This window comes from Esox lucius, chromosome 5, assembly GCF_011004845.1.
Source record: "Esox lucius isolate fEsoLuc1 chromosome 5, fEsoLuc1.pri, whole genome shotgun sequence".
NCBI classification, from domain to species: Eukaryota; Metazoa; Chordata; class Actinopteri; order Esociformes; family Esocidae; genus Esox; species Esox lucius.
In genome coordinates, this window is record NC_047573.1 from 14,457,797 (window position 1) to 14,482,311 (window position 24,515).

Sequence of the window (24,515 nt, forward strand, 5' to 3'; positions counted from 1 at the left end):
TGTCTGCAAAGGATTCTCGACCAACTATTAAACATTTTATTTATGATTGCGTTCATTTGTTCAGTTACACTTGAGCCCCTGAAATGAAGGGACTGTGTATGAAAATGGTTGCAATTCCTAAACATTTCATGTGATATTTTGATATTTTTGAATTAAAGTTGAAAGTCTGCACTTCAATTGCATCTTGGTTGTGTCATTTCAAATTAATTGTGGTGGTGTAGCCAAAATTATGAACATTGTGTCAGTGTCCAAATATTTCCGGACCTAACTGTAGTCAAATCATTCAAGCTTGTGTGTTACACAATGCCAAAGTACAAATACAACCACTCAACTCAGATATATATATTTTTTTTAAAGTACACTATAGGTGCTATAGTCCAAGATGTTTGCTAGGGAAGGTATGGAGATTTTATGTCAACCTGAGTGTATGGCTATGCACAGACATTTTGAGGGGCATGTACTGAACCCCCCCCCCCCCCCCCCCACCCCAAAAAGAGAATGAATGTGTGTCAAACATTGAAAATTGAACATCAACATTTCATGAATCTTGGACACTTCCATTGAACATGAAATAATGCATTATAAAGTAATATAGCAGCTGTCATTTATTTCAAAGCAGGCATTACTTCGGCTGACCGTGTACTCTCTGGCTTTAAGTGTAGCTTCTACCTAAGACTGGCAAAGCAGCCTTTGCTGGTTGTAACAGCTTAGTGTCAGGTCATGGATAGTGTATACATTATTTAGATTACACTTTACACTCTCCCAATTGTAGGCTATTAAACAGTAACTATATGTAGAAATAGTCAATTTGTATAAGAACAAAAAACAATAACTCCACTGTATATAAGTACTCTTATTTCAAATAACATATCCCAAATCCCTGAATATCACAATTAGCACTGTTCTGTTTTTGTATATTACGAATGCTTCCTTTAAGCACTTATATTTACTTGGGCATGTCCTTTGCATGCATTAAATAGTGTAGTGGTCAAAGACCCAGTCTGTCACAGAGTAAACTGTGGATCAAATCCAACTTGGGCAACAACATTCATCCCTTCTAATGACAGGCCGGCAGAACTAGGCTTGCCTGGTTCCTTTTCTTTTTTTATTCAATGCTTTTCTGAAATTACATTTTCTAAGATGTGACTTTTATAATTTTGGAATCTTCCAGATTTTCCCCCACATTTATTTATTGTTGGGGAAATGTCTAAGCAGCTATTTTAAAATGTATAGACTAATTGAAAGTTACTCTTGATAGAAGCATTTTTGCTGAATGAACCAACTTTAAATGTTAATGAATAAAACAATGCCAAGAGGTTTCCCATACACATTTAAATAGCTGTGGTTCATTGCTGAGCACGGTCAAGCACCTTTTTTTCAGACTTTTGTATAGCACCTCTAACAGCCTGACCGCCTCACTGTTTGAAACCTCAAAAAGTGATTTGCTGTTTTTTGGTAACAGAATGAACTTTGCCTCACTTCAGGTCATAGGGCAGCCCTCTGGACATTGTTTTTCTAGTTATACCAATTATATTATGTTCACTAAATCTAGTTGGTGTGAATTTAGAGTGGATTTCTTAAGCATTATTAAAGATTTTGGTCCAGTACTGATAACCTGAGCCAGAGTGAATTATATGGTTAATTAGTAATGGTGAAAATGACAATTCTTTATCAATGTCTTTCTAAATATTTTGGGTTTGTGGGAGTTTCGTTAAAACTCGGTTTAATAAAAAGCATTTAAAACCTTGTATTTAAAACTGTAATACTCATAGAGCTTACAGTTGAGCATGCAGTGAAAGTGGCATCACAGGTTGTGATGCCTTTCCTAATTTGGATTTGAGTCAGACAGAAATGTAGCAAAGTACACGTTCCTTCCATCAGTCCAAGACAAAGCCGTGTTGTGCTACAAGGAAGGAATTCCTTTTAAAATTCTGCTTAAAAGCATTGACTGTACCCAGGACTTCGTAAAGAGAAAGAGATATTGGATGAGAACTATTGAGTGAAAGCATATCAGTCGAAATGGGCTGCAGTCTGCTCAAATCTGCCACTCTGATGTGGAAAGGAGACACTTATAAAAACCCTGTGTACTCTATTGATTGACCATCAACTCAGTCCTCCGACATTACTTTTGTTTCTCAATGTCTCAGAGGGACTCACAAACGGAAAGGGATACAGTCAGCTCTGACTTGAGAAACATTGGTACAATTGCAAAGTTGTAAGAGATTTTTAGGCAAGCAGACAAAATGCTGACATAAGGAGATGATAAAAGGCTGACATGAGTTACTTATGGCAGAAGCCTACTTATTGTGATAGCAGCCACCGTTCTCCCTTTAAAAAACGTTATGTGGGATATAAGAAATGATGTCTTCAAATGTAATTCAATGTGGACAAATAAACTATTCATAATGCCAACAATAAAAGCCTTTACTATCTTGTGTATTGAAATCAATTTATTTTCACCCAGTTGTATTCCCTCTGCCAGCGCTGTTTGGGATTGGTAGGATAGTCATATGGTTGCCGTGCTTCATCGCATTCTAGTGACTCCTTCTGGGTACTGGGTTATCTGTGAGCTCAATCAAGGTAGGAGGCCAGATAATGCATTCCGTCCTTCATTAGCATTCCAGTCTAGACTTCTTGATTGAGCGAGAAACGTGATGTGAACTTGAACAGCATTGGATGCAATTCGTAAGAAACATAATTTATCTGAAAATCAACTGTCTCGAGTGAGCTAGGAGTTTCTGAGATGAAGCCCAGCCTTTTAAGGTAATATTATGACAAAGAAAAAAAACACAGAAGACAAACACAACTACACTGCGCAAAAAAATTAAGGGAACATATAATCAGCACAGTGTAACACCAAGTCAATGAAAGAGTTTGGTCAGAAACAGGCACATCAGTAGCCTGCAGGAGTTCATTTTGTAGGGCTCTGGTAGCGCTCCGCCTGTTCCTCCTCACACCAAGGAGCAGGTACCGGTCCTGCTGTTGGGTTGATGCCCTTCTATGGCCCTGTCCAGCTCTCCTCGTGTAATGGCCTGTCTTCTGGTATCTCCTCCATGCTCTTGAGATTGTACTGGGAGGCACATCAAACCTTGCGACGGCACATATTGATGTGTTATCCTGAAGGAGCTGGCCTACCTGTAAGCTGAATGGACTGCAGGTACCACCGCATACTACCAGTAGTGACAAAGACACAAACCGTTTGCCAATTAACGTAATTAGTTGTGAGATGTTCCATTAGGTTCTTGTTTTGTGTTATGTGTTGCTGCCATCAAATTTAAAGTGGGCATATATTTTTCAAGAAACAATAACATTTTTCAGTTTCAACATTTGATATGTTGTCTTTGTATTATTATTTTCTATTGAATTTTGGGTGTAAATGATTTGCACATCTTTGCATTGTTTTTATTAACAGTTTACACAGCGTCCCAACTTTTTTGGAAATGGAGTTGTCTATATACAACCCTTTTTCTCTCTTTCCCAATGTCATCATATTCAATAATATCTACTGCCATTTTACATGGCAACAGCACCAACTGGAGAATTAATGAATTTCTCCGGATAAGACTTCCTGCTCCATGGCAATGCTAGCATTTATTTTGCCCAAGAAGCTTCTCAACCATTGATCAGTTGGTGCCCAGTCAAGGTTCAAAAGTAGACTGTTGTGGTGAGACTGGTGATATGAACAGCACCTTAGACAACTGTGGCACCTGGGAAGCCGGTGTGAAGAAGCATTCATTTGTTATAGTAATTGTCTGCTTAGTCAACTAACATAAAGCGCTGACACATTAACTTTATTACACTTGTCACATTGGGTGAAATTGTTGTAAACACACATTTCTGTATAGAGCCATCTCAGAAATAATGTGAACCACAAACAAACAGTTACTGTAAATTACAACAAACTAAAAGCAAAACACCTGCATGCTGTTTGTCTTACCAGTAAATAAATGAATTGTAAGTCCATGTAAAATGATTTGAGAAGTCATGTCATGGGGGTGTTTTGGTTTTAGTTTGTTGTAAACTTTTGACAAATTTAATTAACCAACATTGGACTAGAAGAAAATCCTTCAGGGTAAAAATGACTCCAGTTGGCATTTTGAGATAACAGGCATTTAAATGGAGTTTGGGGGATGAGTTAGTGCTAAATAAACTTGATTTGATATTAAAAGTCAAAGCAACCAATTACAAATGTTTCGAATTTGGAACCATAGAAAGTGGGTTGTAAGCATCTCAGAAACCAACTAGAAATTTAAATCAACAGTAGTTTTCCAAAAACAAAACAAAATAGGTGGGACCACAAAACCCCTATAGAAAGTGTTACATTTTACTAAAAACATCTGCAGTTTGCAGCCTCAAAACTTCATGGATGTTATTTGTATTGTTTTACCAGCAATCATAATAAGCATGCGGTGAGTGCATAAGTGAGCTTCCCGCATTACTTACTCCTCTTTCTCAAACCCAGCTCCTCCCCTTACCATAAGTAATGGGTACTACAGACTCCCATCCACCTGTGCCTGCGTGTGCGCGCATGAAGCATTTCAAATAATCCGGAAGGTCTCTCCTTGGCCTCTAGGTATAACCTGGTTCCCGCGTGACAGAATATTACCGTCACATCTTTTCAACTCCGGATGAAAAAGACCAGATCAACGATTACAGGCTGGTCACTATTTAACTCTGTGGAAGACTATGTTTTGAAGACTCTAGAATATCATCCGGGTGCATAAAGTTAACCATATTTTTTTCTGTTTTTCTCTCCGAATACGGTAGGTAGAGACAACACTCTTGGTGCCGTCAGTTAAATGCCGGGTACGTTTATTTGGGTTCGTTACTTTCAAAACATCTGCGTCAGTGTTGTATGGCAGGATGGAGGTCTAGCCTATGCACCTGCAGCGCTGTTTTGGAGGATAAGGTCTCAACATGTTTTAAGATGTTATCAGACATTTAAATAATCGGGGTGGCTGTATCGCCTCCCTTCCTACTTGTCATATGTAATGGGTGCAGCCGGTTTATGTCCGGCAGAAGCGCTTTATTGCGCGAGGCAAGTTGGCCTTGACTACGCAACTCTCCATGAACGGTGTGAATGAGCGAAGCACGCCCCCTTGCAGATGAGCGCCAGTCCTGTTGTCATCTCCTGCTCTCTCCTACACATGCTGTCAATGCCATTTAAAACACCCCAACTGATTTTTCCCCCCATTCATAGAAATTGAGTAAATCAACATTTTAGATTACTATTACTCTGAACCAAATTCCGTTTCTCTGTATCTTTCAGGATAACAAAGAAGACACCATTAGACCATGGGCTGTGTTTACGACGAATGATTGAAACTCATCTTTTCGAACTGCAACCGAAGCGAGAGGGGAGTTGCCTACATTTATGGATGGTCTTGACAGCGCAGATTGGAACTCTACGACTGATTGAATAACAACTGACTTTTTATTTCAGGATTCTAACTTCCGTTCTCTCTGAGATTGTAGTTTCTTGTGAGAGTGTAGCGTCATGTCTTTGAGATAGACATTGCTATGTATCTGGAGTGGAAAATACCTCGTGGAAGGTGTACAGCGGGCTACAGACTGGGAGGACTCGACATCGGCAACTGATAGGCTACTTGAGTTTCTAACAAAAACTACACACGAACTACAGAAAATCCCAGAGCGTAATGCACTTGGCATGAAGACAGAGAATGGATATTATTTGGGAACTATTTATTATTCTTCACGCCAATTTCATCATTTGCATATCAGGTAAGATTTTAGTCATTGATATTCTTTGGTCGGTCCCGCGTGAGACTGAAAAATATTTTTTCGGAGTGGGAATACCACTGGTAACGAACTTGTAAATTGTTGAAGAAAACATTGATGTGGATGAAAACGTTGCAAATGTTTCTTTGATGTTTGCATTAACTGGCCATCAGATATAGGATAAATAATGGTGGGAGACAGTTCAGAACGATTTATGGGTAGCGTACAATTGTATCCCAAATTGTGTGTGCGGCATTCGATTTGATTCTGTGACCAGTCGCATTATGAAAGTCTATAAGAGGATGTTCATTTGGTTTAAGATCGACTTAAATAAGGTTTACATCAGAAGATAGATTGTGATAATTATTTAGATTCATGGGAGAAGTCGGATGTTTTCGGAAAATTGTTTAGGTGAAATCCTGGTAAATATCGTTAAATAGTAAATGGAAAGTTTAAGAGAATAGCCTTTGACTGTCATTGTGACCACTAAACTGTGTTAAGCTGTTAAAACAAGAAAGGTGCGGGTGCATGAATAGCCACCACCACAGTGACATCAATAGGGTTCAGTGGACTTAGATTAATGGTCACGCAGTGGAACTATTACAGCATAATAGCCAACACTGTTTAAATGTGAGTGGATATGTGCTGCGTAGTAGATAGAAACAGTATTGACTTCAATTATAGGTCGGGTTTATCAAATAAGTTCGAGTCCCATCAAATGGGTAATTGTGAGCAGAGTGCTGTTGGGATGACGTGCCACTGGGTTGTGCGGTCATGCGTATTCTCGTTGATTATTGAGTAAAATGCTTTATGCTAGATCCATCGTTACCCTGCACTTCAAATCCACCAGCTAGTATTCCAATAATTTCATAGAAACCGCCGTTGTAAACATGTAATGTTCTCGTCATTACATCTTTGCAGGACATAAAGCATACATTCTAGCATAGGTAACTGATCAAAGTCAGGTGTTACTCGTACCCTATTATTGATGCAGGTACATGACGGGACTTAGTGCTGTATTTCAGAGGTAGTGTGCCCCGTATTTCCCAGTGACGAATAGGGTTCGGCTTAGGACTTGCATGTGTGCCAACCCCCCATTTAGGGCGTATGTACACATTACATGCACCACTATTAGAAACTTTCCCATCTCATCCTTTATCTACAATAATGATTGTATGCCAGTATTAGTAATAGTGAAACTGTTCTTGCTGTACAGAATGAATTTGAGCAACGTTGCCACCTATAATATGGACCCATTGTCAGGGCTGGATATGTTGTCATAAAACACAAAATATATTATCTTGCAAGTAGTTTAAATGCACATTTATGTAAGAAAACTGTAAACATTAAATGTATGTGTTTGCAAATATATCCTTTTACAGGTCTACCACCAGGAATCACTGGGGCATGGACACAATCCCATGTACCCTACCTCATAAACAACGAGCAGCACTTGATTATCATGTTTGGATAAGCTTTTGTTTCAAAATGTAAAGGGACATTTAGGACTATGATAAGGCCAATGAAAAGTGCTATGCTTCTTTAATCATATTTGAAATTGAATGTAATATAAGATAGCTTGCGATTTTTCATGTGATGAGTAGAACATGTTTTGGACCAGAATTGATCTAGGATGTGTGGTACAGATGCACTAGATGGCACGTCTCTACAAAATGTAATTTCTGCTCTTGCACAGAGCAAATTCATTAATGTACAGTACTGTGCCAAAGTTTTAGGCAGGTCAAAAATTGACATGTTAATAGTTCATATTTATCAATTAACAAAATGTGAAGCGAGTGAACAGAAGAAAAATCAAATCAAATTTTTGCCCTTTGCCTTCAAAACAGCACTGATTCTTCATTTGCGCACAGTTTTTGAAGGAACTTGGCAGGTAGGTTGGCCCAAACATATTGGAGAACTAACAATTGTTCTTCTGTGGATTTAAGCAGCCTCAGTTGCTTCTCTTCATGTAATCCCAGACAGAGTCAATGATGTTGAGATCAGGGCTCTGTGGGGGCCATACCATCACTTCAAGGACTCCTTATTTTTCTTAATGCTGAAGATAAGTTATTTTGCTGTATGTTTGGAGTTGTTGTCATGCTGCAGAATACATTTGGGGCCATTTGGCCTCCCTGATGGTACCTTATGATAGATAAGTATCTGCCTGTACTTCTCAGCAATGAGGCAACGGTTAATCCAGCATTGAGGAGATCACCAAATCCATACTACATTTGTAGAAATGCAGCCCCAAACTTACAAGGAACCTCAACCATGCTTCACTGTTGCCTGCAAACACTTCTGTTCTCCAGCCTTTAAATGAACAAACTGCCTTCTACTACAGCCAAATATTTCAAATTTTGACTCATCAGTCCAGAGCACCTGCTATCATTTATCTGTACCCCAGTTCCTATGTCTTCATGCATAGTTGCTTCGCTTCGCTTCGTTTCCACATTGGAGGTATGGCTTTTTGGCTGCAAGTCTATCATGAAGGCCACTTCTGCAGACATATGGGCGTACCAGGCGTATCACTGTTTTCTTCCAATTCCGAGCTGATTGCACTGCTGGTCCGATTTCAATGGGAAGTAAGCATGATTTTGTCTACTGCAGTAAGTTTCCTTGGCAAGCCACTGTGTCTACGGTCCTCAACGTTGCCCGTTTCTTTGTGCTTCTTCAGAAGAGGTTTGACAGCATCTAGAAACCCCTATCTGCCTTGAAATGTCTGCCTGGGAGAGACCTTGCTGATGCAGTATAACTACCTTGTGTCTTGTTGCTGTGCTCTATCTTGTCATGGTGTGTGACATTTGACAGTGAACTGTCTTCAGCAACCTCACCTTGTTAGCTGAGTTTGGCTGTTCTTCACCCAGCTTTATTCTTCCTACACAGCTGTTTTTGTTTCAATTAATGATTGTGTTTCAACCCACATTGAATTGATGATAATTAAAACCTGGTATAATTGGTCATTCATATACCTGACTATATGCCTGCTATATCCTACTAAAAAGTATCTAAAATAGTTAATTCTGTTTTCACACCAAATATTGATTTGATCAATATACGTCTAATATATTATCTAATATACGTACCTACCTAAGTCATAAGCAACGACAACAGACAACCACTTCCCTCCAATTAAAGCAATGCACAAACATCAGGATTACAATTTCACATAGTGTGTAAAAGTATTAAGTCAAACCTGTCTACATTCTATTTTCTATTCTGTAGTTTGTCAGACGCTTCATTCAGCACTGAATATCTTCTGTGTGCATTACTGTCATTTTCATTCTCCTCTGCTCTGATCCCATGCCTTTTGAAATATTTTCTCATGCAGTCTATTTTTGTATAATATTTTAAGTGTTTCTGACTGGGTAGATCAGCATTTTCACACGTTTTAGTTATTTAAGAGGAATAGGGTGTGGCAAATTTCACACATGGGCCAGGAGCTCATCCAATCAAACAATTTTTACAAAATATGTTTAATTCAAACTAGGTATTTTTTCTCTAATTGGAAATATTTAAATGTATTATTTAACATGGTCGTACGTTCACACATCATACTTAAATATACCAATATGATGAAAGTGTTTGAAATTGTATGAGGATTAAAACATACCCTCACTGGGAGCCTTACTGACTCATTGCAGACATAGACTTACACATCAACATCTCCATCCACAAACACCTGTGTACATTACATCCCAACCCTAACCTTCCTCTCAATGACACCCACCTCAGGTACTCCAGCTTGTGTTGCTCTGTTGGTCAATAGCTAGCAATACCAGGGTTGTTGGTTCAATTCCTGTTTGTGGCCAATGGGAGTACATTTTGCAATGAATATACTATAAGTTGCTCTAGATGATAACTTAAAAGTAAATGTAATAGTAGAGAAAGCATCCTTATTCAGAATAATTCACATTGCTTTCACAGACAATTTTGAGATGAGTTAAACAGGCATACAGACTTGTTACCCAATTATGACACAACACATGCTTAAGGCAAATAGGGGTGGGTGATGCATTTTTCCCCCAATTACATTGTATCTGTCACGACAATGCAGATGTAGGACCCAGGCGCAAAGGTTCTTTACATAAAGTGTTTAATCCAAGAACAAACGTCAACTGAAACAAGGCAACAGCTGCAGCGACATTGACCGATAAGAAACACAGGGGCAGGAGGAACTTAAATTGGGACTAAACAAGGGGTTAATGAGAGACAAGTGAAAGCAATACACTGGACTGAGCATAGAAACAGGAAAACTAGAACTAAAACACACTAAACATGCATAGACCTGGGCTGGCCGCTGCAGCATCGATACACTGACAGTGAGAATGGATTAGATATATATTTTTTTTGTATTCAGGTGAAATGCACATAGATTTCAGCATTAGTTGGTAGAATATTTTCTTCACCAGCCACTCTGGTGGGTGGTCACACAGGGCTCTAACAGTGCAAGTGTTTCACTATTTTTGTTTTACACAAAATTTTAAATGTGAGTATATGCAAGTTGTGATTTATAGCTCAAGTCATTAAGGACCAATAGCATTGGGATATGTTGATAGCAAACCTGATTCCATCAATTTACAGTATATTCACACTGAATGTAATGTGGTTTACTCCATGACTAGAGTTTGTATTTTTATTCCGGTGGCAGAAGAAATCGCAAAATTTTTAAGCTTTGGCTTCAAATCCAGCTTTTGTCATACCTTTAGAGAACAAGTAGCTCTAAAGATCCACAAGCTTCTGCATCTGTGCAGATCATATTATGTATGTTTGTTTTCTATTCGCAACTTAGATAGATTAGATTTGTTCTGTTCTTGCTGAATCTCTTTCCTTCAAGTTCCTTTCATGCTCCTTTGATTTGATCAACCTGATAATGCAGCCCATGTCCCTGTTTTATATTTGTGTATACCTGAAATGAATGACTGAAATAAAACCCAGTGTTTTTTTTACAGTCTATGCTACAACGTAATTAAAGGACGTTTTAATTTCGTCACGTGTACGTCGTGATAACGTTATGTACTTAAGGTTGCCTATTCGTCAACTGCTGACCATTGGCAGGTTTGCAGTATTTGGTTATATAATGCTTATTTTTGCATTAGCAAAATCAATGTGGTCTAGGTACAGCTTCTGTAGCCCTACCTGTTACCTTCTACTCCTGTTCCTCTGCAGCATCAACCATATCCCATTAACATGGTGGTTCTATTTTTAAAATAAGTCTGAGTTAACTCGGTTTGTTTTCTGCTTTATATTCCTACATTCCACAATGTTCCTGTTGATTTTTCAAGTACATGCCAATATAATCTCCTGCTCTTTTTAAAGCACAAACCACATAATCAACCCTACTAGATATTTTGCTCATGTAGTCATTTCCCAGCAAACACTATTGCATTGTCACGGCATACTGACAAGGTAACTTACATTTGGAACCAGTTAGATAATTATCTTACATAAATACAACCTGAAATGCACTTTATTTAAATTGACCAATTTGTAATTTGTAAAACAATATTTTGTACCAGGTATTTTAAAATGCCATATTTGTACTACAGCTAGAATAGGTAGTTAAGTTAATTTCTGTCCAGTCAACATCTCACATGACACTTCTTTCAAACTTTGTGTTTATCCACTCCAACTGTCCCATTCCCTCTTAAAGGTGCAACACAATTCAGCAGGGCTCTAAACAGACTTTAGTTTTACAGTGAGCATGTGAGGTATTATGTATACATTTATTCCATCAACCCCTTTTCAGATATATTTATGTCTAAGCTGTTAGATCATAATTCCAGGTATTTTCTCCTAACAAAGTACATGACATAATGTAGAAGAGCCCCAGATGAAATGTAGTAAAATAGAAAATAACATTTACAAACAATCAAGAAAATGTATGTCATTAAAGAAATCATTTTATTGATCCCCCACCTCACACTCTCCCAAATTGGTCAACGGTACAGAAATTTAAATCAGAACTGTGTGGGACCTAGTTCACTACAATTAAATTGCAGGTCTTCAATGGCAATAACCAGGCTAAACAATTACTTTTTCCACTAATAGGGTTATATCCTTTTTGAATCACTGAAATTGAAATCCAACTATCAACTGATCACATGAGATTATTAAACTGGCCATTTTTACAAATAAATAAAATATAAGAACATAAGACAATATTAATGCCTTACTCTTCACTGGGTTCTTCTAATGGTGAGAAATTGTGGTCAAAATACAATAACAAGCAAAAATGGATGCTTTACTCTTCCTCATTGTCAGAAATGAGTCTGAGTGGTCATCAATTCTATCTTCACCTTCCTTTGTTGTTGGGGCCCAGAACTGCACCATGGACAAGAAAACAAGTTTAAGTGTATAAGTTAAACAAGTTTAAGTGTATAAGTGTCCACAATCTGATTCAGTTATTTCATAATTTTATTATCACTTTTATATTATCATCACATTTCTTGTTGAATCATGCTTTGTGTGAACTCAGTAAATATCTTTACATTTTGAGTAATTAAGAGACCACACCTATTTTTTCTTAAATCATAATTTCTACATGTATGGCATTCCAGTGTCTGTTAAATTCCAACACAGGCACACCTCATTTTACTTAATGAGGTACTGATTAGCTGATTACCTAAACCAAATCTAATGAATCCTTGGTGTTGGGCAAAGCTGAAAATTTGACTAGTCTGAGAAGATGACCTTACTCCATTCTTCTACGGTCCAATCCTTATGGTCTTTTGCAAACTTCAGCCTGGCACTTCTTTGCTTCTACTTGATGAAGGGCTTTTTTCTAGCTTTGCTCGACTTTAGCCCTGCCCCTAGGAGCCTGTTTCAAACAGTCCTCGGCGTGCACTTCACCCCAGCTGCTGTTTTGCATTCTTTTTGTAGGTCACCTGATGTCATCTTACGGTTGTTGAGTGGCATTCGAAAAAGTTGACGATCATCTCGGTCAGTGGACAGTCATTTCCGCCCTCTGCCAGTCTAGATTTGTTGTCCACAATGTCTGTTGCTTGACCTTGTTCTTATGAACCACCGTCTTTGAAATTTTCAGGATAGAAGCAACCTGATGCTCACTGTATCCCTCTGCCAGTAAAGCCAGAATTGAAACCAGAATTGACCAACATATTAAGGTGTCATTAGCTTTTGTCATCATGAAGACAAAGTTGATGTGCATTTTTTATGCATCACATATTGTTACCCCAATAACTAGAGAAAGTGAAATAGTACCTGATATTAAAGAACAATAAGCTATCAATACATTTTGCTTACCCTAAAGCTCCATAAATAAAACACTTAACAAGCATTTTGCACAAGCCTAGTTACAGCATTATTCTATTGATCATCTGCGTGTTTACAGGCACTTCAGTTGCTTGGCCTGTGGTTCTTCTTAATCACAGTCAGGGAAAGCTGCAACGATAAATGAGAATGCATATTAAGGATATCAACGTTTGTTAAAATATGACAACATTTTTTGCTTCCTCGAATCTGCTTAGCATATTTTCCGTCTCAAAATGATCTTGCGCTGGAAATTAATATTTGAATGTTCCACTTAGCCTAGTGCACATTACAGCAATAAAGTACACAACGGAAATACTTTGAAAACATGATGATTACCGCGTGCTTAGTCACACATTGAACAGTCAAACTCGACTTGAGTATTAATTTCTGTCCCAGTAAGTGAAACACTTCATGCACTGAGCTCAGCCTGGCTGGGGAAAAAACAACCAAGCTAGCTACAGTATAGTTGACTAAAAAGTGCTGTTGTTGTTAAAGGTTGGCTTGCTCTACGAGTTTATGTTATTCGATGATAACTACCAAAGTGATTTTAGTTAATTTGTCAGATAGAAAAGATAGCTATCTGCTTTGTAAAGAAGTTTAATAAGCTTACCTGAGATTCCTTGTCCAGAAATGATGACATGGTGTTCAAACATTGTCGGTTTAACGAGCTAAGCAGATGTTTGTTAAGTAGTCGTACAGTAGTGTTAAATAGCTGCAGTACCTTGTTAGCCAGGTACGTTACGGTATACTGTGTGCTACACGAGTAAATAAGATAATTTCTAAATTGGAAAATTGCTAGATTAGAAAAACCGAAAGTACCTTGCAGTTTGAAAGGTTAACATACATTATTAAATCATTTCTAAATATAAAAAATATATAAATTCGAAAAACTATGATAGCGGCTGAAACTTAAGCACTATAATAGCTATTGGGCTAACCAGAGTAGAAGAGTACTTGTGAAAACTCACAGACACGACTAAACCAGAATTATCTTAAACTGGAGTAAAACACATACATATATTTTAGCACATCAGAAGTATACAACCACCGCGATAATGTAATTGCTGAGGAAAAACTTCTCACGACTATTTAGGAGTGGCATGGCGGGACCTTCGAGCTGCGGCTCTTCCGTGTGCACAGTTAATTTGTGTATGCTTTCCATCTGGTATTGTAAAAGATTAGGCTACATGGCATTTGAATTGAGCAATTGCGTATAGTAGAGTATTATTGTTTCTTCTGCTGAACTGCCTCAAGTGGAGGAGTTTAAGTATCTAGGGGTCTTGTTCACGAGTGAGGGAAGGATGGAACGGGAGATTGACAGACGGATCGGTGCAGCTTCTGCAGTAATGCAGTCGATGTATCGGTCTGTCGTGGTGAAGAAACAGCTGAGCCGCAAGGCGAAGCTCTCGATTTACCAGTCAATCTACGTTCCTACTCTCACCTATGGTCATGAGCTTTGGGTCATGACCGAAAGGACAAGATCCCGGATACAGGCGGCCGAAATGAGCTTTCTCCGCAGGGTGGCCGGGCGATCCCTTAGAGATAGGGTGAGAAGCTCGGTCACCCGGGAGGAGCTCAGAGTAGAGCCGCTGCTCCTCCACATCGAGAGGGGTCAGCTGAGGTGGCTTGGGCATCTTTTTCGGATGCCTCCGGAACGCCTTCCTGGGAAGGTGTTCCGGTCCCGTCCCACCGGGAGGAGACCCCGGGGAAGACCTAGGACACGCTGGAGGGACTATGTCTCCCGGCTGGCCTGGGAACGCCTCGGTGTCCCCCCGGAAGAGCTGGAGGAAGTGTCTGGGGAGAGGGAAGTCTGGGCATCCCTGCTTAGACTGCTGCCCCCGCGACCCGGCCCCGGATAAGCGGAAGAAGATGGTATGGTATGCTGAACTCTGAAATATTTGGAATATGGTTTCCGATGTGGTGGCAAGTAATGACATCGTAAGCAAAGTACTTTGTAGCAACGTAAATAGGAGTATAACCTTTCCAGTTATAGTTACGTAAGATCGTTACCAAACTAGTACGTACGTTTTTACATGATCGGTAAGTCATTTAATTGCGTTTCTACGACGTCCTGAGCAGGTGAGGATGTGGTCATGCAATTACCTTCGGACAACGTTGCCACAACGTTGTAAGAAGGTCATGTCACGACATGACCAATTCACTACGTCACGGTTGGTCGTGGTTACGTAGTGAATTGGGTGGTTACGTTCTTTCTGGCACTAACTTTGCTGATAGTGACATCATTAAGTACCTAATATTACTAGGTTGTGTGATTATATCTTCAGATGAATTTGATAATTGTAAGTTGCCCTGGATAGGAGGGTCTGCTAAATGACTAAAATGAAAATGAAATATTAACCTTTCTAATGATTCTGTATGATTACATGTGATAGTATTTCAAAATCGATTTTCTTGGCACACTTGTATAAGTAACTGGTGAATGGCTAAATTTCAAGATGTGCTCTGCAATTGAATGTCTTTCAATCTTCTGCTTATAAATCTGCTCATTAGTAGAGGGTCCATAACATTTTGTAAGAAAATGCCATCTGTTCAAGCAAAAAGAAGAAAAAGAAGGGAAAAAACAATACTATGATTGGTGTAAGAATTAGGTTAATCTCTCCAATAAGCTTAAACATCAAGGACTGTATCAGCTGTATTGCACATGCAGGATCTTCATTTCTGCCAGTTTGCTCCAGTAGGAAAATAACCCTTCAGCATCCAGACATTTGAATAGTACATAACAATTAATGGACATTTTTCTATGGGCTAATACATTCCCGAAATAGAAAAAGAAGGCATTTAAAAGTTGAAATTTTGATAATCAGAATGCTTTTAGTCTTGAAACATACTGTAGTTTTACATTTCCCTTATTGTAGGAAAGTAATCCTAGAACAAGGGTATCAAATAGACATCCTACATCTGTACGTGACTACAATTGACCTACATCGATCTGAAGCTTTGTAAAACTACCGATCTGAAACTTTGACTTGACTGATGTCATTTTTGAGAGAAAGAACAACGTCAGTCTCTTATCCTCAGTTATCTTGTTGGGAAACTGATTTTCATCAACTGCAAGTGCATTACTGGAAAGGCCACCATTGTAGCCAGTTTGCTATGTGCCATAGTAAATAATGTACTTTTCTGAACTCCATTTTTTCCAGCTACATGCAATCACCTATTCGTCCACTTCACCTGGCCATGTTCTATCCCAGGAAAAAATCTAATCTGCGTGTAAGGGCAGAAGTTAAGTTTGTCTCTTTATGGAAATATTTACATGAATACATCTTAGATCTCTGGAATCAAATGTTTCTCTTTGCCTGTCTGTCCCTTTCCACATATGTTCTTTCCAAAGACACCTAACAGTTATTAGACTCAAAGACCTTTTGCGGAGGTTCCTTTATAATTTAATCAGTTTATTACCAACTGGGTAATGAACCCAAGCTGCCTCCAGCGACTCAGGACAATATTTGCCTTGGGATAATAATTTGCTTCTGGGTTTTACTATTGTCTTTTAGACACACTAGTTATCAATTTGTAATCATTGAGTTTCCACTTCATGTTGCAGACATCAGAAACACGTATTCATCATCAGAAGGCCTCTATAAGCTCTATAAGAGGGGGAAAGGATAAGGCCACCCCATGGGTCAATATAGTGATCCAGGCCCTAATCTGAATACAATACCACCATGAAAACACATTAGACGTGTCACCAGCTTACTGTAGCCAATTCCCTATCCACACCCTGGATTTTACAATTATAGAAAATTACTGCATAGCCACATGTATGCAGAATATAATTACATGGGGCTCAAAACAGACAATTAGATGTTTGGAAATACAAAGGATATAAAGTACAACTGAATGCTTTCCTATAAGCCTGTTTTGCATGCTCAATGAAGTGGTCAATTAAATCTGTTAACTGTGTGTGCAGGGATATTCCCAACCTGGTCCTCCATAGTTCCCTGACCACCTAATTATCCCAATTTTCCAATTGGCTTCCACAACCTCTCGCTGGTGCACCTCTTCCCTGGTTACTTGAATGATAATGTGAAGTAAGTCCACTTGATCTCTTGAATGGAAAAATTACAGATAATTGCTGATCAGCACATTGAAGATCACACAACCTGCATTCACTGTGTAATTTCCTAAGGCAATTACATGGGTTTGACACAAACATGAAAACTTAAGTGCAAGTGCAAGACAATCACTTTCTCAGATACTAATACTTTTCTTGTTCCATAAGGTTGCATTCTATAATTTAAAGAGAAAAATCCTTTGTCAGACACATTAGAGTACAAGGGATGCACACTTGTCACTTTTTGGCAATATTTTTTCAGTTTTTGATCACAAAATAAGGAGGGATGGGGTCTGACCATGGAACAGTGTATCTTTTATTAAAGCACATTTGTTGTTCGCTAACAACGTGACTTCACTATACAAAACACATGTGAGAGTGTTGCTTATCTTGTGATGGCCCAGTTCCTCACACCTTTAACTGAAAGCGAATAGGGAATTAACCAACCTTTTAGTACTCATTTAATAAACCCTTTGTGTAACCCTAACAAAACGGAGCAGGGATGTCTCCTGTAGTAGCTTGAAAATGCATATACCACAGCAGATTTACAGCCTATGCATAAACAACATAAGTATCAAGCCCTTTGAAAATGCACAGAAATGTCTGGTTTAAATTGCATGCATGTTATTGTGCAAATTCATTGTGAGACTGATGGTATTAGAGGGAGTACTTTCTGTGGGAAGGTTTGTTTGTCTGGGGAGTGTGTTATCTGACAACCTGACACTATACAACTTTATACAAAGTTTAGTTATCAGGTTTATTGAATGACCGATATATCATGACTTATGGGCTATTCTAGTCCATTGGCTATCAGCCCTGTTCTATTCGGCTCTCCAATAGTGTCCCTGCGTAACAAATCCTAGTGCGCCCTGTAATGTTGAGTCTAGTGAAAACTGCTCTCGCCAGCAACCACAATCAGGTCATGTCTAGTAGCTGTGAAAATCATCAACAAGCAGCCAACAAGCTTGAAGCTAGCTCATTCTTTACACTCCCACAGAAAGTTAACATTACTATGTTGTGAAATGGATGAGTAGCCACAGTGACCACAGTTTTTTGTTTTTGTTTTGTTGCATTCACTACTAACATACCCAGCAGTAGGCAATAAGTAAAGCTAGCTAGTAGCTAAGTAGGTACCTAGCTGTGACCTGATAGCAAATTATTACCTACAATAACTTTCCCACCTCCTTGAATATGTGGTGTCAACTAGCTGGCTTAGCTAGTTAGAGGAAGGTGGTGTTATAATATCAAAGAGCTAAATAACCAGCTAGTAGTACTATAATTAGAGAACATTACCAGGGCGAGTATAGACTAGTAGCTGGCTATTCTCACGTTTCCATATGTAAGCTACATCAGATACATTTCAGCAGCTCGCCGCCTGTACACAATGTTTGTTTTTTCTTTCCTCTCAATACTTTTGTGAAAGGGCAATTTGAAAAAGCCAGCTGGAAATGTGATTAATTATGAGACTTATATTAATGCTGCTATCCTGATAGAAGCAATCAAAGTTTCATTAATGTGGTTAAGCAGGTGTCCATTTATAGTTTTTTTTTGCCCCAAATTCAGTTTGACATAATGAATGCATTTACTTCAGATTTATCATTCAGCTTTTGTAGGTAGAAAACAGTAGATTTTAGAGATATTGTTACAAGTTATTTCTTTTTTTTTCTTCTAATGTTCAGGTGTTCCAGGTTAATACAGTATAATAATGTATCCATTTATAATTCCGACATTCAACAATCTCAAACTTCAAGTTGACGATTCCACACAAGGCTTAATACAGTAAATGGAAATAACTCTAATTTATAGTTTAACCTCTTTAGATTAGATTAAACTTTATTATCATTGAACAATATGAGTACAGTATAACGAACTGCAGTTAGCATCTAACCAGAAGGGCAAATAGGGGAGGGTAGAAAATGTATTAAGTATGTGTATGTACAAGTGGGAATAAATAGTTGTGCGATGAGGCAAATGCAAGTACAAATGGCAATTGTGACTGTGCAATTGAGCAAGTTGGTGGTGTAAGGTATTCTGTGCAACTGAAATGCAGGGATAGCGGCAATGAGGTTCCCAAGGTAGACAAGTAGTACAAGGTAGTAGTGCAACAAGGTCCATGATAGGCAGTACTAAGCGGTGGGCAGGTGGGTATGTTTAGTGATGGGTCACAGAGTTCAGTATCTACAGTACTATAGTACTGTAGATTTAGGAAGAAGCTATTCCTGAGCCTGCTGGTGCGGGAACGAAAAGACCTGTATCGCCTGCCTGATGGTAGGAGGGCAAACAGTTTGTGGCATGGGTGTGAAGGGTCTCTGATGATGCTGTGCGCTCTGCGCAGACCACTTGCACTGAAGGTGTGCGATGGCTGAGAGTTAGGCTCCAGTGATGTGCTGGGCAGTTTTCACCACCCTTTGTAGGCCCTTCCGGTCAGCCATGGAGCACCCGCCAAATAGCACTGTGGCACATTTTGTCAACATTCTCATGATTTTGCAGTAGTAGAAGTTCACAAGGATCTGGGAAGACAAGTGGGCCTTCTTCTGGCTCCTCAAAAAGTACAGGCGCTGCTGCACCTTTTTGACCAGCGTTGAGGTGTTGAGGGTCCAGGAGAGGTCCTCGGAGATGTGGACACTTGAAGCTGGACACACAGTCCACCTCAGTGCCATCAATCAAAACTGTGGCGTGACTGCAGCCTTTAGACTTTCTGTTATCCACAATGAGCTCCTTGGTCTTCTTTGCATTGAGGGCCAGGTTGTTGTCAGCTCACCATGCTGCCAGGCACTTGACCTCCTTCCTGTAGGCTGACTTGTCATCGTCACTAATCAGGCCTACAACTGTGGTGTCATCTGCGAACTTGACAATGGTGTTGGAACTGTGTACAGGAAATCAATCATGGGTAATGAGGGAGTACATGAGGGGCTCAGCAGGCAGCCTTGTGGAACACCAGTGTTCAGGATCAGGGTGGTGGTGAAGTTGTCTAACCTGACAGACTAGGGTCTGTTGGTTACGAAGTCCAGGGTCCAGTTGTAGAGAGAGGGGCTGATCCCCAGGCCATGGAGGGCGTAGATGGGATAACCATGTTGAATACTGAGCTAAAGTCGATGAATAGCATTCTCACATCAATCAAATCAATCAATCAAAATTTATTTATAAAGCGCTTTTTACAACAGCAGTTGTCACAAAGTGCTTTACAGAGACACCCGGCCTTAAACCCCAAGGAGCAAACAACAGTAGTGTTGAATTTCAGTGGCTAGGAAAAACTCCCTAAGAAGGTCGAATTTTAGGAAGAAACCTAGAGAGGACCCAGGCTCAGAGGGGTGACCAGTCCTCTTCTGGCTGTGCCGGGTGAGATATTAAGAGTCCAATTGGAATAATAAATAAATTTCTCTTGGCTAAATCCAGAGTATATTCGATTTTAGACTAGGTCAGAAGTATGACCAGGTGGACAAGGACAGGAACAGCAACGGTCCCCCCAAACCAGGTAATCCGCAGGTGTGGACCAGGACCTCATCTCCTTCTAAAATTTAAAATTGGAGGAAACTGAGAAAAGTTAGTAGTACATCCCTCATGTCCCCCAGCACAATAATATAGCAGCGTAACACCTTGGAAACTGAGACGGGGGGGTCCGGTGACACTGTGGCCCTACCCGGGGGAGGCCCCGGACAGGGCCCAACAGGCAGGAAATCAATCCAACCACATTGCCAGGCATCAACCAAAGGGACACCCACCAACCGCAACCCCCCTGAATGAGGGCCAAGTATTGCTAGCAGCGTACAGCCCAACTGCACAAGTGCGCAATAGAGAGTCAACAACAAGCCAGTGACTCTTCCCCCGAAGGGCATTGGAGGGAGGGCATCCCAGTGGCGACGAGAGCCCACCTGGCAAGACAGCAAGGGTGGACAGTATCAAGCCTACTGGTCACCTTCACGCTCCCGGCCCAGGCTACACCTAATTATAAACCGTGCTGTAGAGATGAGTTTTTAGTAGACACTTGAAAGTTTGCACTGAGTTTGCATTTCTAACCTTAATTGGCAGATCATTCCACAGGAGTGGAGCTCTATGAGAAAAGGCCCTGCCGCCAACTGTTTGTTTAGAAATTCTAGGTACAATTAAAAGGCCTGCATCTTGCGATCTAAGGTTACGTGTAGGTATGTATGGCTGGATCATTTCAGCAAGGTAAGTAGGAGCAAGTCCATGTATTGATTTATAGGTTAAGAGTAAAACCTTAAAATCAGCCCTAACCCTAACAGGCAGCCAATGTAAGGAAGCCAGGACAGGAGTAATGTGTTCAAATTTTTTTGTTCTAGTTAGGATTCTAGCAGCTGTGTGCAGCACTAATTGAAGTTTATTTATTAATTTGTCTGGATAACCAGAGAGAAGAGCATTGCAGTAATCTAATCTAGAAGTAACGAAAGCATGAATTAATTTTTCTGCATCAGTTTTTGATAGAAAGTTTCTAATTTTTGCGATGTTTCGAAGATGAAAATAAGCAACTCTTGAGACATATTTTATATGTTCTTCAAAGGAGAGGTCAGGGTCAAGGGTAACGCCAAGGTTTTTTACAGTTTTTTGGGATACGACCATGCAGCCGTCGAGGTGCACAGTGAGATCTGCTAACAACGCTCTTTGTTTTTTGGGTCCTAAAAGGAGCATTTCTGTTTTATTTGAGTTTAAGAGCAAGAAATTCTCTGTCATCCACTTCCTAATATCTGAAACGCATGCTTCCAAAATAGCTAATTTAGGGGCTTCTCCATGCTTCATTGAAATATATAACTGTGTGTCATCAGCATAACAGTGAAAGTTAATATTGTGATTTCGGATTACATCGCCCAGAGGGAGCATGTATAGTGAGAAAAGTAATGGGCCCAGAACCGAGCCTTGAGGAACTCCAAAGCATACCTTTGACTTGTCAGAGGATATGCCATCCACACTAACGAACTGATATCTTTCAGATAAATAAGATTTAAACCAGGCTAGAACATGTCCACGTAGCCCAATATTGGTTTCCAGTCTCTCTAAGAGAAGGGAGTGATCAATAGTGTCAAAAGCAGCACTAAGATCAAGAAGCAACAGGACGGATGCGGAACCTTTGTCTGAGGCCATTAGAAGGTCATTTGTTACCTTCACGAGTGCAGTCTCAGTACTATGATGGGATCTAAAACCAGACTGGAATATTTCATAAATGTTTTTTGTCTTTAGGAAGGCATTCAGTTGTTGGGAAACACATTTTTCTAAGATTTTTGAGAGGAACGGGAGGTTCGATATTGGCCTATAATTGTTTAATATGTCGGGATCTAGATTAGATCTTTTTAGAAGAGGCTTAATTTCCGCAATTTTTAATGAGTTTGGTACGCATCCGGAAGAAAGGGAGCAATTTATTATGTTCAGCATTGGCTGACCTAGCACAGGAAATAAGTCCTTAAGTAATTTTGTAGGAATCGGGTCTAGCTGAGAGTTTGTGGGTTTAGAACTCATTACAAATTTTGTAAATGTGTCGAGCGATACAGTATCAAAAAACTCAAGTGTCCCCATTGACACCTGATCAGGGAAGTTCCGGAAATTTTTTGGACAACTGAGATTTTTAGGACCATAACTATTTAAGGATTCAGTTATTTGTTTTCTAATGGTGACGATCTTTTCATCAAAGTAGTTCATGTATTCATTACAACTAAAGTGAAGACCCACTTCACTTGCTAAGCTTTGCTTTTTTGTTAACTTTGCAACTGTATCAAAGAGAAATTTTGGATTGTTTTTGTTCGCCTCAATCAGGTTGGAGAAATAAGCTGATCGAGCAGACGTGAGTGATTTTCGGTATTGTACTGTACTGTCTATCCAGGCTAGTCTAAATACTTCCAACTTGGTGGAGTGCCACTTTCGCTCCAATTTTCTGGAGGCTTGCTTAAGTGCTCTAGTATTGTCGGTGTACCAAGGAGCAAGTTTCTTATTGCGTATTTCTTTAGTTTTTAGTGGTGCAACTATGTCTAATGTATTTCGCAGTATTGAGTTTAGATCCTCGATTTGATCGTTTACAGATTTATTTACTCTGTCATTTATGAGCGAACTAGTAAGAATATCAAGGAATTTATTTGTAATCCGAGAATTTATAGTACGGCTTTTGAAACTCATTGTTTGGGGGGCAAGTGGATTTCTTGTTTTAACGGTAAATGTAATAAGACAGTGATCCGATAATCCAGGATTTTGGGGGTAAATTATTAGATCTACAATATCTATTTCTCGTGACAGGACTAAATCTAAGGTATGATTGTGGCAATGTGTTGGACCTGAGACATGTTGGATCAAACCCATTGAGTCGATTATGGCTTGAAAGGCTTTTTGAAGAGGATCATTGGGGTTTTCCATATGGATATTGAAATCGCCAAAAATTAGAATACTATCTGCCATGACTACAAGGTTAGACAAGAATTCTGGAAACTCATTGAGGAACAATGTGTATGGCCCGGGGGGCCTATAAATAGTAGCTATGTAAAATGATTTATCGGCCTGGTTAACTTTCATGAGTAAAACTTCGAAAGAATGAAACTCTGTGATATGTTTGAGAGTAAGTTTATATTTACTGTCATAAATATTAGCGACACCCCCTCCTTTTCGGGACGCACGAGGGATATGATCACTAGTATAGCCAGGAGGAGAGGCCTCATTTAAGGCAGTGAATTCATTAGGCTTTAGCCACGTTTCACATAAACCAATAGCATCTAGTTTATGATCAGAGATTAATTCATTTACTGCAACTGCCTTTGGAGCAAGAGATCTAATATTTAGGAGTCCCATTTTGAGATGCGAAGTGATACAATTATTTTTATTTTTGACCGAGGTGGAGGAAGGCTTTATCTTAATAAGGTTGTTTTTGTTAGGACTACCTTGTTTAACTTTTCTCAGCCTGGAACAAGTCACAGTGACAATAGGTAAAGCTGTACTAACTACTCTGGCTATGCTATTGACAGACTCCACTATGCTAGCAGGCTGGCTAACAGCCTGCAGCCTGACCTGCACCCTATCTCATGTTAAAGCTATAGGAGTGAGACTCCTGTCAATGTTCCTTGATAAAAGAAGAGCACCACTCCAGCTAGGATGGAGTCCGTCGCTCCTCAGCAGATCAGGCCTGGCCCTATTTCTGGGAGAGTCCCAAAAAGAAGGCCAGTTATCTACAAACTCTACCTCCTGCGACGGGCAGAACTCCGTTTTCAGCCAGCGATTGAGTTGCGCAAGTCTGCTGTAGAGCTCGTCACCACCCCTAGCTGGGAGGGGGCCAGAGACAATTACTCGATGCCGACACATCTTTCTAGCTAATTTACACGCTGATGCTATGTTCTGCTTCGTAACCTCTGACTGTTTCATCCTAACATCGTTGGTGCCAACGTGGATAACAATATCTCTGTACTCTCTATACTTGCCAGTTTTAGACTTCGCTAGCACCAAC

The 24,515-nt window shown here is 39.6% G+C and overlaps 1 protein-coding gene across 6 annotated transcripts in view; it reads left to right on the plus strand.

Annotated features, from left to right (window-relative positions):
- The first annotated feature begins 4,536 nt into the window (after window positions 1-4,536).
- ca10a (carbonic anhydrase Xa) overlaps window positions 4,537-24,515 on the plus strand; it is a 244,402-nt gene continuing 224,423 nt past the window's right edge. For 4 of the 6 annotated variants that reach the window (XM_034292467.1, XM_020046253.3, XM_020046254.3 and 1 more), the window contains exon 1: window positions 5,117-5,742. In XM_034292467.1, coding sequence (XP_034148358.1) covers window positions 5,682-5,742 — 61 coding nt within the window. In that variant the 5' untranslated portion in view covers window positions 5,117-5,681. Of the gene's footprint in view, window positions 4,764-4,787; window positions 4,807-5,116; window positions 5,743-24,515 lie in introns of those variants that run through there. The other 2 variants (XM_020046251.3, XM_020046252.3) reach the window with 2 other exon arrangements.